General features: G+C 38.0%; 4 protein-coding genes across 4 annotated transcripts in view; 1 reads left to right on the top strand and 3 right to left on the bottom strand.

Moving 5' to 3' along the window:
• LOC141839750 (putative pre-mRNA-splicing factor ATP-dependent RNA helicase DEAH9) overlaps nt 1-491 on the top strand; it is a 32,305-nt gene extending 31,814 nt beyond the window's left edge. Inside the window, exon 23 of the mRNA XM_074727570.1 lies at nt 3-491. Coding sequence (XP_074583671.1) covers nt 3-150 — 148 coding nt within the window. The 3' untranslated portion in view covers nt 151-491. The remainder of the gene's footprint in view (nt 1-2) is intronic.
• Nucleotides 492-971: 480 nt separating this feature from the next.
• Nucleotides 972-3,543, bottom strand: LOC141836859 (uncharacterized). Its single transcript, XM_074724324.1, has one exon. It carries the CDS (start codon nt 3,468-3,470, stop codon nt 1,269-1,271), a length of 2,202 nt encoding a protein of 733 aa, XP_074580425.1. The 5' UTR covers nt 3,471-3,543; the 3' UTR covers nt 972-1,268.
• A 713-nt stretch (nt 3,544-4,256) lies between these two features.
• LOC141839946 (sodium/calcium exchanger NCL1-like) lies at nt 4,257-9,057 on the bottom strand. Its single transcript, XM_074727809.1, has 7 exons — nt 8,601-9,057; nt 7,217-7,405; nt 6,197-6,378; nt 5,734-5,879; nt 5,396-5,663; nt 5,009-5,311; nt 4,257-4,634 (listed from the first exon to the last, which is right to left on the bottom strand). Exons 1-7 carry the CDS (start codon nt 9,037-9,039, stop codon nt 4,386-4,388), a joined length of 1,776 nt encoding a protein of 591 aa, XP_074583910.1. The 5' UTR covers nt 9,040-9,057; the 3' UTR covers nt 4,257-4,385.
• Nucleotides 9,058-11,460: 2,403 nt separating this feature from the next.
• LOC141839947 (clavaminate synthase-like protein At3g21360) lies at nt 11,461-16,030 on the bottom strand. The gene is made up of 3 exons (XM_074727810.1): nt 15,599-16,030; nt 15,253-15,506; nt 11,461-12,106 (listed from the first exon to the last, which is right to left on the bottom strand). Exons 1-3 carry the CDS (start codon nt 15,971-15,973, stop codon nt 11,746-11,748), a joined length of 990 nt encoding a protein of 329 aa, XP_074583911.1. The 5' UTR covers nt 15,974-16,030; the 3' UTR covers nt 11,461-11,745.
• Nucleotides 16,031-18,085: the final 2,055 nt, after the last annotated feature.

Raw genomic sequence — 18,085 nt, 5'->3', positions numbered from 1 at the left:
AGGGTTAACCCTAAGTGGGTGGTCTATCATTCCCTTGTGTCAACCGACAAGCATTATATGCGCAATGTTATTGCTATTGATCCATCCTGGCTTATTGAAGCTGCACCACATTTCTACCAGACGCGTTCACCAAACCTTGCCCTTTACTGATTGTAAGACGATAAGCTTTTTGGATCTTATGAAGTCGAGATGTAACAAACAGACATGAGAGACATGCGATGAAACAAACAAATCAGAAATCTTTGGGGGCTTTAATTGTTTAACGTCCCAACAGCAGTTTCAATGATACCAAATGCTCTATCAAGGAAATGAAGGTTTAGCAAAAATTGTGTGCCATGTAAAAGAAGAATCAACTCCCCTCAGAATGCAAAGAAAGAAGTGAGCGAGAACATGTATATTTGATGGTTTTTTATTCAAATGCCTTTTTTCACATTTGAATATTACTAATTGTCACATTTGAAATCTTAAATGTAGTCTCCTATTTTGTAAAATATTTTTAAAATTGTTATAATTTTTAATTGTTAGCCGACTTGGGTAGGGTGCGAGCTAGTTCAGTGGAAGTTTGTGGTAGGCTCAAAAACCATTTGGTCAGGTCATTCCTAGCTCGATATGTTTTTAGTTGTCTTAAAATTCTCGATTGATTGATGGTAATTCAAGATTACTACCGGTCTTCGTAAGAATTATCTTTCCCACAAAACATGGGAAGAATAAGACCATGACAATTTCGGTTGTCTGAGAATGTTGAAGAAATATGATGAAGCCAAGCTAAACTATCTGAAAGTACTCGCAGTGGAGACCTGAGCATAAACCAGAAGAGTCGCCCACATTAGTATCTGAGGATGCTGCTTTCTTGTATTATTATTAAAAATAATAATAATAACAAATATTAAGAGCATAAAGCCCTTTATATATTGCAGATTAAATGATTAAATATCTGTATGGTTTTGCAGAGAGTCGTCTAGCTTGTCACATTAACAGGCATGCTAAAATGCTCAAAGTAACAGAAGTTCATAAACAAAAGTGAAGATTATCCTGATACTACATGGATTTGTTGTGCCTAGGCAAAAGTTGGATTAACTGGTACAGTAGAAGTCCACAAATACATGTACAAAAGAAGCTGTCACTTGGTTCGCACATATAATCATCAGATTAATTTAGAATCACATAATCAATAGTCAAAATAGCTGCAGAACTATTAAAGCAATATTCATAGTGATAACCACTAAATTGAGGCAATTTGATGGAAGGGTTGTTTGCTTCTACCATACTTAAGCTTCTGATGTCACAGGTTTTGCAAACCTTTCCTTCAACAGCTTGATCTTTCCTTCAAGTTCTATCATCCTCCCGAACAGAATCGAAAGTGACGAGGCAGAATGTTCGAGCTTAAGCATCCATTCCTTCTCGAAACTATTAACTATGTTTCCCGCGACACACCGAAGTTCATTCTCCTTCTCCAAACGTTCCCTCTCCAACTCATTGGTGCTCAGAACCAAACCACCAGAACCAGCAACATCCTTGTAGAGAGGCTCATCGCCCTGTGGGCACTTCTTTCTATATTCCGTAAAAGCTCTACGTGTTTCATTCAATGCTCTCCTGTAACCGATCACCAAGTTACCCAACAAATTGATCTCGTGCTCGTATCGACAAGCCTCCATATGCCACTTTTGTTGCTCTTCCACCCTTGTTTTCTCAAAGGTCTGGATGACCCTATCCTTCTGCTGAAGCATCTCATTCAAATACTGCAAGTGTAAATGGGCATTGATGGATGCTTGCTCTTTTTCTGCAGAAAGAAGTCTAGCTTTTCCCACATACAAATGGATTTGCTCCAGTACAGAATCAAGTTCTGATGAGGGACTCTCCCACATTATGCCGGTCCTCGCCCTTTTTTGCTGATTACTCTGTGTGAATGGCTGAGTGTCTTCCTCCTCCTCATCTTCTTCTTCGTCGTCATCTATCTCACTAATTTTTCTTTTTCCATTATCAACAGAAAAGTAAGGCCTATCTGTATCGTGGTTTAGAGGCATGTTCTTATGCCCATCACTCCTCATTGTCAAGAATTCACCGACTGGATCGACAACTTGAAGGAGGTCTGTTGATGTTAGCCTATCAAAAGAACCCAACCTATCCAGGAAATCAAATTTCTCTGAAAAATCTTCACCATCCCCCTCTTCTCTCCTTCCTTCCTCATCTCCATTGCATAAATTCTCAAACTCCATACTTCCCACGCCGCTTGAATTGCAAGGCCTCAAGCAATGCTCTGTTTCTCCATGATTTCCCCCCTCTAACTCTTGCTCCTTTCCTTCCTTGAACTCTTCAAAGCCCTCCACAGGGGTGAAATCGCCACCCAGTCCTAGAGATAACCCAGGTCCACACTTTTCTTCGACGGCAGCCCCAAAATGATCTGAGCTTCTAACCCTGGAAGCACCATCCTCAGTGACATCTTCAGCATCATCATCATTATCTTCTTCTTCCATTCCTACATCGGCGGAGTTTTCAACTTCAGCCTCAACTTCAGGAACAGGCTCAAGCTTAGATTCAGATTCTAAGAGCAATCTGGGTTGTTGGTATTTTATCAAGCACTGGAGGTGCGAGGCATAGTGGCAAACCCCTGACTTGGAGGCCTCCAGCAGCTCCTTCTCCACCAACATCCACAACAACCCAGCCCAATCGACCTTGTGCGGCAGTCCTTCCTTCACCATCCGGTGCGCTGTCACGACCTCAGGGGGCAGTATGCACGCATCATCCTGGAATTGGAAAAGCAAGAAGGCCGACATGAAGTCCATAATGGCGGAAATCGACTCCTCCATGGAGAACAAGTCCTGGTTGTTGTCCGCAGCGCCAGGCTCAGGGAGGCCAGATTTGTCCTTCTTGACGGGGAGCATTAGGGCACGCGCCAGATCCGGACGGCTGACTGAGACGCGTAGGTCGCAGACGAAGCTGCGGCGCTTGGCGGGGTGGTAGTTGGCGATGAGCTGTATGAGCAGGTCGGAGCGGACGTGCTGATCGAACGGGAGATGAGCGAAGTCCCAAAGGCCGAGGGCGTGGAAGAGAGCCTCGTGGGCGGCGAGATCGAGGGCGGCCAGGGCCTGTTCACGGGAGAAAGGGACGGGGCGGAAGGCGGCGGTCAGAAGCGCGAGCTTCTTCTTGGCCGTGGCTCGCTGCTTGAAGGAAAGAGCCTTTTTGCGCTTGAAGGAGGTCTTTCGGCGGAGCTTGGGCGAGCGTAGGGAGGGTGCCGGTGCCGGTGCCGGTGCCTCCTCCGCCTGGGGATCGGGGACGACGACGTCGGGGGTTCGGGGAATGGTGGCATCTTCTTCTGAGATGGCTTGAGGATCGCGCGTTACTTCCGGCGCCGCCTCGGAGTTAGGCGATGGAGGTGGATCTGAGTGGTCTTGCTGGGACGAAGGGGGAAGGTCGAGAGGGAGATCGGGGAGGTGGATGAAGTCGGGCAGTTGAGGCTCGGCGTCCGCCATCGTTGAAGGAGGAGACGAGCCAGGCAGGAGGAGGAGTTGCCAGGGTTTGTTCGTCTTCTCTGCGTCTCTGTCGCTTCACAGAAAGGGGGAAAGAAATGGGTGTAGCATTATTGTGTGACATAAATTTAAGCTTTTAAAAATTATTTTAAAATATTTCTTTATAATCTTTAAAAAAAAAAAAGAAAAGAAACATATACAAATCTTGACAAACATTTTTAGTTATTAATCCAAAGTAGTTATAATTATAATAAGACTTAAATCTTTTGAAGAATAAGCGTTAATTTGATAAAAATTTCAATTCTTTGATGTCTTCAAAAATAAAGATAAATAATAAATATATACTAACATTCAAACACTTCTATTAAATTACCCTTTTAAACGAGACATACTTTAAATGTGGTACCCCTTTTACTCATATTTGATAGAGAATAGTCACATTTTGTTTACTAATGTTATTATTAAAAGCCCTAAAAGCTAATTATATAATTAGTGCTAAACCAAACTACTTGGTATTGATTACTTGTATTTTGATCTAAATTGGATTAATTTGTTGTTAGACTGGTTAATTGGGATTATAGCTAGGTGAAAATTGAGCTTGAACTAGGCTCAAATCAAACTTATTGATTGAGTTCTAGTTGAACCGAGTATTACACTTCAAATCCTCGATTTACCTCTTCACAGATGGTCGTAGGACCGACCGTGTGAGACCGCTAAGGTAACGGATTCCATCTTTGGTAGAAAAGTATTACACTTCAAATCAAAGCATACAAATTATACGATCCCACAGTCCTGAAAGCTTTGGAAAATTATGAATCAATTTAGATTTGTCTGTACACCATGAACAACAGGGTAGGAGAATACCATAAGCTGCTTTCATCCAGAAGAGTAGCCTAATTCTTGAAGCAATTACTTACTCTATGACCACCCGAAGACAAAGTCAAGCACATAGACGAGTATCAGTGACAAGGGGTAGAGCAAGAAGGCAACAAAGCAAGTCCACAGAGGGAAAGTCGTCCGGAAACTGGTGAAGAGGCCCATCACCACGCAGACGATCAAAATGATCAAAACTTCAGCTGAGAAGTCCCATGTCAGGTGTCTCAAGTAAACCAGAGCCAAGAAGACAGCCAAGCAAAGGGTGTTGTTCATGGTTACCGCTCCATAGATCTGCACAAGCAAATTTTGGGCTATAAACTGCTCATAATTGAGTATCCAAATTGACCTTTTCTTTGTTTTGTCTCTTCAGTGTCTCAAATTGAGCTGAAATAGATAATATAAAAATGTACCATGCGACATTCATATCTTACGAAATGAAATCATGGCTTGAAGCCCATAGAAACTTGATAACTGAATTCATTAGCCTGTGGTTTTTAGTCTATGATACTAGCATTGAGGCATGTAATGATAAGGCAATGTCCAGCGGTTGCAGAACTAGATGCACAAAAATAAATCTAGAGCCAGACTCTAACAATGATAAGATCCTACTTATGGGGAAAATAAACAAAAGAATAAATCACATAATTTGATTCGTAAAAACAAACCTCTGAGAAAGTGAGTGACGAAGTTCTTTGTTTTTTTCGGCTGGCAAAGATAATTGATGAGACAGCCTCACTGGAGTTGGTAACCAGAGGCATTGCAATGAATGATATGAAGAATGAAGGTATGCTTGTAGCAAGAGAAAAGTTGTCAACAGCGTCTACGAGTGGGTCAGCAAAAATAGCAGCAAGGGCGGTTCCAAGTAGCAAAAGTAAAATGGCATTGGAAACTACCCAACCAGGATTATCAACGCTTTCTACAACTTCATCATTTTGATCGATCAGCCTGTCATGTTCCCCCTTTGTTTTCTGCACAAATTATAGGGTCATATTTGGCCTGCCAGTTTGCATAGTGTCATTGTAACTTAAGGTGGATATAAAACACAAGTTTACCGTGTGAAAATCGTCCATGAATTTTTTTGAGTAAGAAGAAGCATTTCCAACAGAATGTCTGGCCTCTGCAAGCCAATTTGAGATTCCCGCAATAAACTCATGTTCTTCGATTGTTGAATTTCGTGATGTATCAAACTCATCCATGATTTTATCAACAGTATCATCCATATCCAAATCTATTTCATCAACTTGGAGACCTATGATCAGAGCTCTCAACTCGGCATGTGATAGTGATCCATCTGAATCCATATCTAGTGAATGGAACAACCTGTAAACAAACATATTAGCTAAAACCAGTAAACATCTTACAATTAATCAAGGAAAATATAAATACCTACCTTTTCAGGACATCTACATTAGGTGTTCCCTCATTATCCATGAGTCGTCCAAGGGCTTGCATCTGAGCATGTATGAGAATTCCTGATATTACATGTTTGCGCTTCACATAAGCTAATCTTCGGCTCTGAATCCAAGGTTGAAATACCTGACCCATAATACAGAAAAATCAAAGTTAAGATTCTTTTTCCTCATATGGTAGCTGAAATCATTATGGAAAAATCAATTATTGTAACTAACAACTCTAGGCCTAATTTGATTATTCATTGGAAATAAGTATATCGGAAAGGAATTATTTTTTTCTACGTTTGATATATAGGAACAATATGGAACAAAAATGGAAATGATTTTGTACTTTGTGTCTTTCATTCTGATGGTAGGTAAAAGGATATTATGGACACTTAATCAGGTAAGGTCAAACAAAATCAGTTGTATCTTAAATATTAGTTCATATCAAATGTTTACCTGATAAACACAATAAGAAACCAAGAGTACAACTGCAACAATAAGAGAGAGCAAAACTGCCAGACGTTGTCCAGAAGGAAAATTGAAAACTCCTGGCAGTTGCACTATCACAAATGGGATGATGGATATCCCCATAATTCTTGCTGCGTAGCTTGTTTCAACATCAGTTGAAACACCAGAACCTTCAAATAGGAGAAGGATAATCATTCTTCAGGAAGAGAGGATTTGGTAGTTAACCAATTGTCAAAAGTCAATCATGTATGAATATTACTAATTTTTTTAACATAAATTCAACATTAGATTAGTACAGTTTTATAGCAGCAAATTTATTTACAATATCTTACTGAAGGCAAATAGGACAAGATAACAGTATTCTTTAACAAGAAAAAGGATGTCTAAATCAGGTTCTTATAATGTCTGTTTTGCTACAAAGGACATGGAGATTCTCACAAAGAGAAAGGTCCAACAGGAATATTGGTCATAACAGATAGATAGAACCACAAATAGTTTGAATCAATAAAACAATAAAGTGTATTCACTTATGCATGAGATGTAACATATCAACTAGAAGCAGCATTTTCCATCTAAAAAATTGCAACTGTCATGGAAAGAACAAAGCAAGGTGATTAAGCTTCTTAGTCCTACAAGAGTAATTAAAGCAGCAAATCTTCATATGAAATTTTTTGACAAATTTCACTGAGGAAGAATATTTGATGAAAATTAAACTGTGTAGAATTCGCAAGTGAAAGGATACAACAACAATCAAGTCTTATCTCACTAAGTGGGGTTGGCTTAACTTTATAACACTCTTTAGGAAATGTAGAGGTCCTTGCCGATACATTACAGTCGTACCTGCAACTCGTTCCTTCCAGTTCACAAGTGAAAGGATGAACTAATTAAATAGGTTTCATTTTGTAATCATACAAAGAGAAGGATCTAAGCCAGATATTAACAGTTAAGCTTTACTAGAGCCACTAATAGCTTCAAGCAGTAGTCCAAAAAAGATAAGATGATGCTCACCAAACAGACTGAAGATTTGTGTATCTTGTGAATCAATTGAGGTTGAATTCTCTGAAAGGTCAGATTTTCCCACAATAATACAAGAACCCCATAGAGTAGTAAGCAACATCACTGTTGATCCAGCAAGTAAACCCATTCCAATCGACACTTGATTTTGAGCAGTTTCTATACTCCCAGAAATCCCAGATACTATAGCAAATTATTAAATTTATGGTTAGAATGGACATCAAGATAACTTAGAGATGCTCCAAAATATATATATTTGATTTTTTCAATTCTGTAAATTGAATTACATAATTTCCTAGGGAAAAAATTGACTTGCTTGCTGCATAGATGCAAAATCAATTATAACACAATTGGTAATGCAAAAAAGAGGGAAAGGAATCAAATGAATTTTAAATTCTGTAAATTTATGTTTTTCCTATTTTTGATTTTGTTCTATTTTACTGAATTTTTAATATTTTTTAACTTTTGTATTATTATTTTTTATTAATTTGTAACCCAACAGGCCCAAGCCTAGGCCACACAAGTCAATTATATTGGGTGAGAAAAATGACATCACGGGCTATGTTCGACACGACCTATGATAATGCGTGTTGTGCTCGGCCTAGGCACAGCTAATGTACACCATTGCCCAAGTGATTCACATTTTATAAGAATATTCAAAATCCTTAATAATGTAAAAGAAAAAAATAAATAAAGAGTATGTTTGAAGTAACAGCAAGAGGGTGGGTGGTCTACTTATCCTAAGCACATGCGTACCTGCCCTTCATACCTACTGAAAAAAAAAACAAAAAATTGGAAGTTTTCAAGGGTTGAGAATCCTAAGAGGTTAGTTACTTACGGAGATACTTTCAGTTCAATAAGATATTTGCTATGACATCTGCAAAATTGTAAGCTATTTGCTCGGAAGGGGGCAGAAGTCAAATTCAGAGCAATTTGATGGCGCCGCCACATTAAATAAACTAAAATTCGATCAAGGCACACACAAGCTACGCGTGAAAGCAAACATTGTGTCAGCTGTGAAAGTAAACAAAAGGAAAACAATATCCTAAAAAAAAGAAAAAAAATAAACTAAAACTGATCGTCTCGATAAATCCGAAGAGTAAAACCAAGATCGACGGCTGGATTTCTATTTCAAAAAATTTTTTTAAAAAAAGGTCAAAATTCCCCCAAATTTGTCGACAGACTACGAAAAGAAGGCAGAAATTTTGCAAACTCTAAAAAGTAACTAACACAAATCGCATTAGATCAGGTCGCGGTCAACCAATCCTTCTACTGTAGAAGGAAAGCTCAATTTCCTTTTCCAGAGAAGAGGAAACGAGATCAGCGAGTTCAGAGGTAATAAAAGTAAAATTTATAGTAGTTGAAGAGATAGACACACCCAAAATTAGCATTGCGTCAGGGAAAGCCCCAAGAATCGGGAGGAAGAGTCCACCAACAATACCCGGCCCCATGATTTTGAGGAGGAGCTCGCTCCCGGAGGAGAGGTACGTCGCGGACTTGTACATCAGGAACCCGTACACGACGATGAGGAACATGTTCCCGACTACCGTGGGGGTGCAGGGGAGATATCCGTACGTCTGCTCGCACTGATCCGCGGCGAAAACCTGGGCGATGGTCGGACGGCGGAGGAAGGGTAGGAGTAGGGTTTGAGAATCTGAGGACGAGCTGGGAGTGATTCCTTCCGACAGCGGCAGATCGGCGAGCGCCTCGTCAGCCGGCGTCGAGATGGGGCGGCCCACGGCGACGAGAGGGAAGGGGGCGAAGAATAGGAAGAGGAGGAGGAACCGAGGTGGCGTCAACACCAGGTTCGGTGCCATTGAAGTCTTTGAAGAGATAAGGCGAGGTAGTCGAAGGAGGAGGAGCAAGCGATCGGGGCGGAGGGCTTTACCGCGCTGTGCACCGTGTCTTTTATAGTAATTCCGAGGGGGGCACTTTTCAGTGAAGCCCATAATAATAACTAATACCCATTTTAGTCCTTGACCCTCAACAAATAATACATTTAAATAAAAATATAATTTTGCCCGTTTTATAAAGACATTCCTTCTATTAATCTCGTGTTTCATATTTTTCAAATTGGGGGAATGAGAGGGGGTATGGGCTCTATCATCAATGGACTTCATCGTTTGTGTCCGTGTGAAATCGTTGAGATGATGAATTTATAAAGCGAAAAGATAGAGAATGAGCACTCGGGACAAGGGGGGCAGTTGGCACATAAGCACGAGGAAGAAGGGAAAAGTAATAAAAAAAATAGATAATAAAAGGTGGCTCAAGATGGAATTTAGAATATAAAATATTTTTTTAATAAAATAAAAAATTATAAAATGTCTCTTTCATGATATTTATGAAGAGAGGGAAAAGGGAATTATTAGTTAGATCCTTTTTGTGTTCACTTTATAGATATTTTGTATGGTTTCTTTTAATTAGATCTTACTAACTATAAGAAAAAATCGAATTGAATTTAATTTTAGAGATCACTGATCAAATGAACAGAACGAGCTTTCTAGTTCTATATTGTTTCATTACTCCAGTGCTAATGAGCAATTTAGTGGTATTGATTTGTGGAAAAGCCACACCAATGCGATAAAGCCGAGTAGAAGTTTCATCTCCAAGCCTTTCGAAATTTTTGTGCTAACATTGTTTAGATATCAAACTTACATTTCTTATTTACTTCGACTATTATAATTCATATTTTGTCACATTCATACATTTCAGACTAAGATCTTAATCTCATTTAAGTGTGTTTTAGTAAGAATTTTTTTGTTGTCCTCTGTTAACCATTTGCTCCTGCATAAAAGAAAAATGCAATTATTCAAATGATCTAATTCGAGTAGCTTTAAAAGTTTTCAACAATGAAATATCACAATGGAGACAAAATCATTCTCTGCATTTTTTTGGAAACCAATTTTTAGGTTTTTATCGACTGAAACTAACACGAGTATCAATATCAGTCTGGAGTTAGTCGACTTGTTTACTGCCAATTTGACCCACCCCTATTTCATCTCTTCTATTCTAACTTTCCTTTCCAGACTTTAGGAGGAATAAACACCTTTGGGTTTCAACTTCTTGTCAGCACACACACAGTTGAATCTTCTAAGCACGAAAGGCAAACTTCTCATGATCAAAAAGCCTAGATCTCTGCCGTAAGGAGATTCTTACCCAAGGCTATCATCAACAAATCAATATTTAGAAGGCATATATAGATATACCCTTGCATTCATACTGCTTGGAATATTGTTGCTTAGATACTTTGTGAATTTAATCCTGGATATCATTAGCTTCTCTAACCTTCAAATATTAGCATAATGCATTCATAATATCAATCTACACCTTTGTTAAAAAGCCTACAAACACATGGCAACACAATCCCGTGATAATAATCAAGTATTTACATATGTATCAGAGAAAATATTGGCTTTTAACTCAAGTATTTCATGATTTCCTTGGTTATAATTCCTCAGATGATGGTTTCTACTGCTATCTTAAATCCAATCCAAATCGTCATACTGCACCAAGTGTACTCATTTTATAAGGTATTTAAGTCTTCATGACTTATCGTCATATCATTATAAGTTTTTTTTGAGAAATTCAAATTTTGATATTACCCAAAAGCCTATTCTAAAGATGACACCTGAAGATAAAATGTTCGAAAGACATGAAAATCTTTAGGAAGGTTCATACTCTAGTTTGATACCCAAAGTCGTTCATACTCTCTTGTTTTTCTAAACTAAAGTATGAACCTTCCTGAAATAACCTTCTAGAGTATGAAGTTGATAACTAGAGTATTAAAGTCATGGAGCAACCCAAGCGAATGATCAGGTTGGTTCCTCCTATTTGCATTCATGATTGCAGCAATCCAACCAAGATAGTCCAAAGAAAGTTTGATCAACATGATTGAGTGAGCCTGATCTGGTTGATTGATGTATAGTCAAATTAACTCAATTGCATCCAAACATAGAGGCAACCGTATTCTACTGGTCAAGACAATTCCATCAGCCCAATTTGATTGGCCACCTTAACTCAATCAAAATACTATTACTCCAATGTCTAGAGTTAATCAATGTTAGGTAGCAAACAATCACTTGAGGTCATAGGTAGCATTGCAGTTTTTCAGGTCTAATTTACAAATAATTTTTCAACCTGTGAATTATGATTTACTGGTAATCAAGTATTTGCAGATGACTATTTATTGTAAATAAGCATACGGCCTGTGAATTATCATCTACCAGTAATCAACTATATGCAAATGACAGTTTATTATGAATAAACATACAGTTTATTTATATGCAGACAATCAAACTGCCCTTCTATAAGAGTATTAAATTTTTGGTTCAGTTCTTCATAATACAGTGTTTGTGATTACATTAGAATACATAATAATACCAGGTATAAACCACTCTTGAACGTAAGAGGCATAGGGAAAGCTGCAATTTGTTTCTTTTGTGTCTAGGAACAATGGTTGCTCAGGGTGACAACTGAATTAGGCAACATTAATAAGTGCAGGGAGCAAGTAACTGAGCAAATCTTTACTTACAAAGTGATGCAAGAATGCGCCGAGGAGGATCAAAGGGCCGACGAGCATGCAAGGTAGCAAGGTTATCGATCAAGAGGATGTCACCTTTCTTCCAGCCTATGGCTACAGATTCTTCTTCAAGGATGTTTAAGCACTTGTAAATAATATCAGCAGGCAAAGGCGTTCCATCTCCAAAAGTTACCGCCTTGACAGGATCATTCCGTGCATCTTCCCATCCAGTGTAGGCAGCAACCATGCTGTTAAACCATATTTTCCTGCCCCGAGTATGGTCAAGTCTGATTGCCGGTATTGGACCTGTTACTGTTTTAACTCCATCTTCCAGCCATTCCAGTTTCACCCCTAGTTTAGCTGCCCTGTGCGTGACGTGCAATTCTTAATTTAAGAAATTTACAGACAGAAAAAATATCAATAGTAGAAGCAATCACCAAAGAAACTTCAAAGAGCAAATTTTTCAGACTACCAAAATGACGAGCTATAAAAGTAATATATGAGACCCATAAAGCCATAAAAAGATCTATGTGATGTTGAATTGTTGTTCCTTACTGAGCAAACTTTATGATTGTAACATCTAAAACATAAAAATCAAGAGTCCATATGACAAAAGCAAGCTTCGAAGAAAGGTTATTCAACAAACTCCAAATATTGGAAAACAAAATATGCATTGTTTTTCAAACACTGTTATTCAACACACTATAGAGACTGTGTGAGCATTACAAAGTAAGAAAATACCCTAATTCAAATGTCCATATTAGGCTACAATCAACTAATGTATAAAGGCATCCTTTAGCTTATAGAATTCAAAAGCCCTGCACCACTATTCAGGATCATACAAACAAAATTTCCTTTACTGAAGATATTCAGTTGCTCTTTGAATCTTTCAACCACATACATTGCATGATCTCAGATTGATAAGATCGCAAATATATATATACATATATAAAAGAGTTCATGTTAAGAATGAGTTATAAAATTTGGAAGACAACAAATTTTGTAACAGCTTTTATTAAAAATTGTTGAATTTTTAACATAGCAGGATTCAGGTTATCATTGTCAATAGAAATATTATCCTACTTCGTTTAATGTTTTAGGTATGGATAGATTTGGTAAGACAAACGGATTGCGATGGGTGGTTTTTTCTGACCTACTTGAGGTAGGTTCACATTAGATTGACTAATTTGATGAAATCACAAGTAAATCAGGTTCAAAATCAGGTTCACATTGGACAGGCACATATTCTAAATTTAGTTTGGTTGAAGTAGAACAATAAGATTCAAAATCAGGTTCGAATCTGGTAAAATACGCAGGCAGTTAATTTTCCATCCTGTAGGAGTTGTTTCAACTTCTAGGTGTAAAGCTCTTCTACTAAATTAAAGAGCAAAATAAAATTATAGGCAGAAGCCCATGCTTTCCAGATCCATGCACATTATACACCGCACTTTCAAAGCCATTACTGGTTTCAGATTAAGATAGGCTTTGTTTCACCTTGTAGGTTGAAGTTTTTTGACTAAATTAAAGATCAAACTAGAATTTTAGGCAGAAATACATAACTAGAAATAAAAACAACAGAGCCTCTGAATCCAAAGAAAAGTTGCACTAATTTGATAATCATGTACATAAAAAAAATTAAAAATTAAAAAATAAAAATCACAATAAGTCAATACAGAACATTCAAGTTTGTCTAAAATAATATGGAGTCTAAAGTTCATCTGTGTTGACTCTTTCATTTGGAAATTAGCATCCAATTTTATTTTCAAAATTTGCAACACCACACCATAATCAATTTCAGATGAAAGATTTTATTCCTAAGGTTTACCATATTTATTATGAATTTACGTTATCCAAATCACATTCAGTGTCAGTCATAGAATAAAAGTTCTTCCAGTTTAGTTTCTCTTATATCATAGATTGCTTTCAAGTTCAATTTACAATTTATAGATTATAAAATGTCAAACATTTTGAATAGTACAACAGCTACATTATACACAATGCAATTGTTCAAAAGACCCTGATGGAATGGACTATTCCCAAATTATGATCATCATTTATCCAGTGAACAAATAAAGATTTGTCGATACAAAAATTGCTTTTTGTTAGTTTCTGTGGTTGGATTCAACCAAATAGGAAAGCTCTTTAGTCCAACATCTTTAGCTTATGAGGACTAGAGAAGCTTTATTATCCATCATTTGCATTAGCCTCAGACACTTGGTGCATGGTTATACATAAGCATGGCTATGGGTTGGCTTCACCTAACACACATGTGCATGCTGGGTCAAGCCAGGCTTAGGATTGTGCTCAAGCATGGGCTAGGTTGGGTGTGCACGGGCCATGGTACGGCACAAATAGTCCAGCCAATCAATCCCTCACATGCACAACTGGATTTTTTTTAAGAACAATTTTTCTAATTTGAAATTTAAATTAAAAAAATTGAAAAGGTTTTTTTCAGTCATTTTAATTTTCATCAATTGATTCATTAAATGTTGCATGGATAAGATAGAAATGGATAGATTCAATGGACTCAGATTAGATTCATCATACAAATCCTACAAGGTGTGCCATAACCTTTACCAAGTGTTGGATTTATCTCTCTTTCTATTTTAATCAAGGTATCTAGGCCTTGGGCTCAACTAGTCCGGGAGGCGGGCGGCCTTCCCCCGTTCACCGACTGGGTAAATCTGGATGTACGAGCAGCTCCTCACCCAACAACCAACATCCTAGATCCCTGAATTTATCTTGCATTTGATCTATACATAGGGGGCTTTGGTTTGCCATTAGACAAACACTTCTTCCATTTTCATTTTCTCGACAACTTCCCTCATTCTGGTCATGCTATTTTTTGTTCATCCTTTGAGAACTCTGTTGAGATTAGAAGTCAGTATTTTCCAATGTCTTGCAGTGTACCTAATGAGGTTGTTGGTTATCAGATCTAGGGAGAGTCATTACCACATCCTTTGCACAGGTGGGGAGCTGTGGATTGTCACATCTTGGGAGAACCATTGCTGCATCCTTTGCACATGAGGGAGACAATAATTTCTCTAAAGAGGGTTGAATCTACAGAGCTTCAACTAGATAATCTCTAAACTTTTCTTTGTCTTCAACTTTGCAGACTACATTATAGATTTGGTTTAGTCTTCCATTTGGATTTTGAGTTGATTGGTTTTAAAAAAAAATCACCTCCTGCAAGATTTTCAAAATCTCATTTCTAACAATAAAAACTTTAACAAAAAACTTGCTATAACAAAAGACTTGCTTTAACAATGAAGTTTGAATATTAAAACTATATAGTTTAATTAGCTTGAGTATTTTCAACATGAATCTAAAGTTCGTTTGATTGTTGTGTGGTAATTGTAACTAAATGCACACCAAAAACTAAATCTGAAAGTGCAACAGAGAACAGCAATCACTGTATCCATAGAATTTTATTTTATCAGGAAAAGCATAGCAAAAGTGTGTGATTTTTGTAGTGTTAAAAATGAAAGTAAGCAAAGTAACGACTGCTAACCTTTCCTCTGCTACGCTTCTATCTTTAGTCAAGAACGTGGACTGCCATCCTCGGCCAATGGGCGACGACGGATCGTCTCCTTCCCCCAAAACCCTAGTGTAGATCAATCCTTGTTCCTCCAACCGATCCACGAACTCGGGGAATCTCGCCCTCATTCTCTCGTACACTAGGTGGCTCAGCACAATCGGCGTCTCCCCGCCGCTTCCAGGCTCCACCTCGCAGAAGAAGAACAGCTTCGATGGGAACTCTGGTACCTGGACAGAAAAAAAAATTGCAGAAATCTGTGTCAGTAAGCGAAGATTAGGGCGGAGAGGAAGCCGACTCCGAACTAATGAAGCGGAAGGACCTGAGCCATCTCGTGGTGAAAGGGGATCTTCTGGTCGGGCGGAGACTCGTTGGCGGTGAAGACACGGCCGACGACGTTGGTGCGGGGGGCGGCGCCTCCGACGTAGGGGAGCTCGTCGTAGCCGAAGGCTGCGACGGCGCGGTCGAAGTCGGCAGCCGACTGGAGAGGGAAGCCCCGGAGGAGGAGGGCGCCGCTGGAACGGAGGAGCGCCTCGAGGCGGGGTTTCTGGGACGAAACGGCCGCAGCGAAGGAGCCAAAGTCGAGATCGGCGGTGGGAGTGGGGGAGACGACCGCCGGGAAGACGCCGACGCCGACGCCGACGCCCTTCTGTTCCGGGATGCGGGTCTCGACGAACACGTCGTCGTCGGCAGCCATTAAGGTCAGCTCACTTTCGCCGTCGGAGGCGGAAATTGAGATTGCAGATAAATTTTTGGGAGGCAAAATAAAAAATAAAAAAATAAAAAAATGTTAGAAAGGCAAAATGATTGTGGTCGGGAGTGCGTCTTTGTTCATTGAAGCACGGAATCTTCACAGGTTTGTACTTGCCTACAACTCTGTTTAAGGATTACCACGGAATGAAGGTGGATAAGGATTACTTTACTAGGCGATGAAAAAGGGAGGAAAAAGGCGATTGGAATTATTAGAATGGTTAAAAAATAAAATAGTACTCAATTATATATTTTTTATTAATAATGTTTTTTATTAATAATGTTTTTATTATAATAGTACTCAATTATTTGAATTAATGTTTTTATTATAATAGTACTCAACCCAGACGCTCAGCATCCTTTGATTGCTCTCTTCATTTGGAGGAAAATTCATATAAATACGCTGTAACTGGGGATCGAACCGCAGATGCGATGACAATCTGGATGTTCTACCGCGGCACCATTACCCCGGGACTATAATATCATTCTAATAGTTAGCACGATAAGTGGTTTAAATTTATTTAATAAAGTAACTTAGCTAAATTAAGTAGTGTGAAATCTAAAATAAATTAAACGATTGAAATAGTTATTTAAATTTGATTTATTTTTTTATGAGCTTCAGTTTGATTTAAATTTAGTTTGAGCTTAATTCGTTTAGATATTATCGATCTCTGAATTCAAGTTTATTTGAAATTTTTATATTTTAAATTTATTTAGTTGATTATTAAGTTTAATAATATAAATTTATTTATTCAATTTGAAAGTTTCTTTATTTATTTAGGATATCTATAAGAGTTTAGCGTATCAGATTGTTATTCCGCACTTCTTATCCCGCATATTCCGTGAGCAACTTTTTTTTTCATTTATTTTTTTTTTTACTTAATACTATAGCTCAACCCCTAACACTTTTGAGTATCCGGAATCTTCTATTGTCGATAATGCGCAGATAGACAGACCTGTTTGGACTTCTCATCTCATATCTAAGATCTTATCATTTATGACATGTTAGAACTTCCCTCATTATCAAGTTTCTAGTCAACCGTGATTCACTTGGATTTCTTGTCTCATACTTTCGACTGCCAAGTGTTCGGTCAACCATAATTCATTTAAATTTTCAATCACTAAATGTTTGATCAATCATGATCCACTTTGACTTCTCCTCTTATGTTAACTTCCTGTTGGATTTTATCATCATCAATATCTTATCAACTTTAACTTAACATTTCACTCAACAACATACCATTTGCTCATACACGCTCACAATGTTACTCAACCTTCAATTATCTGATCAATTTTGACATATTTGTCACTTCATTTAACCAACTAATATATTGATCAAATATCAAAACTAACTCGAGTTAATTCAAACTGATCAATCTGATCAATTTTAACCCGAGGTCAATTGCTCAACCTATGTTATAGACAACTAACCATGAGACATGTGCCAAGAGTATAGTATGTCATCTTATTTACGGAGGGATCGACAATAATTCAAGGAGCTCATCACTTAAAATGAGATACATGGCAAATAACGTGCAACATCTCAAGAACTTCGTTTCCATTCCAATAAGATTAGAAATTAGCACACGAGATAATTCTCTTGTAAACAAAAATTAAAAAATTAGTCAAAACTTCCCTTTGGTATGTTTGAAGAGATATTTCGACGGTCAACGAGATTAAGTCGATGACAATAATATTAGAAAGGATATGTTTATTATTCGAAAGAATATCTCGATAATTAAAACGTACGTTGAAAGTAAAAATGAGATAAATTTTACATTTATCGTATGAGACGGTTAGGATGACCGATTCTATTTTTTTTATTGAAAAAGAAATAAATTTTACATTATCAGATTAACCTCCACCAATTTGAGCCATAAACTCATCGTTGAGCTGACAATCTCCAACAAGAACTGCTAGTTCACAATGACCATGAGTTCGCTAGGCTTCGATCAGTCCGTGATCTTACGATATGAGCAGTCGAGTTCGTTGCCATGCTGGCCCGCTACAATGCGCGAGCTCATGATACCTGCAATTGCTTCCTTCTGACCATAATGTC

This window comes from Curcuma longa, chromosome 11, assembly GCF_044706935.1.
Source record: "Curcuma longa cultivar G26 ecotype Majalengka, Jawa Barat chromosome 11, ITB_CL_G26_1.1, whole genome shotgun sequence".
NCBI classification, from domain to species: Eukaryota; Viridiplantae; Streptophyta; class Magnoliopsida; order Zingiberales; family Zingiberaceae; genus Curcuma; species Curcuma longa.
This window is presented reverse-complemented; position numbering and strand designations above follow the sequence as displayed.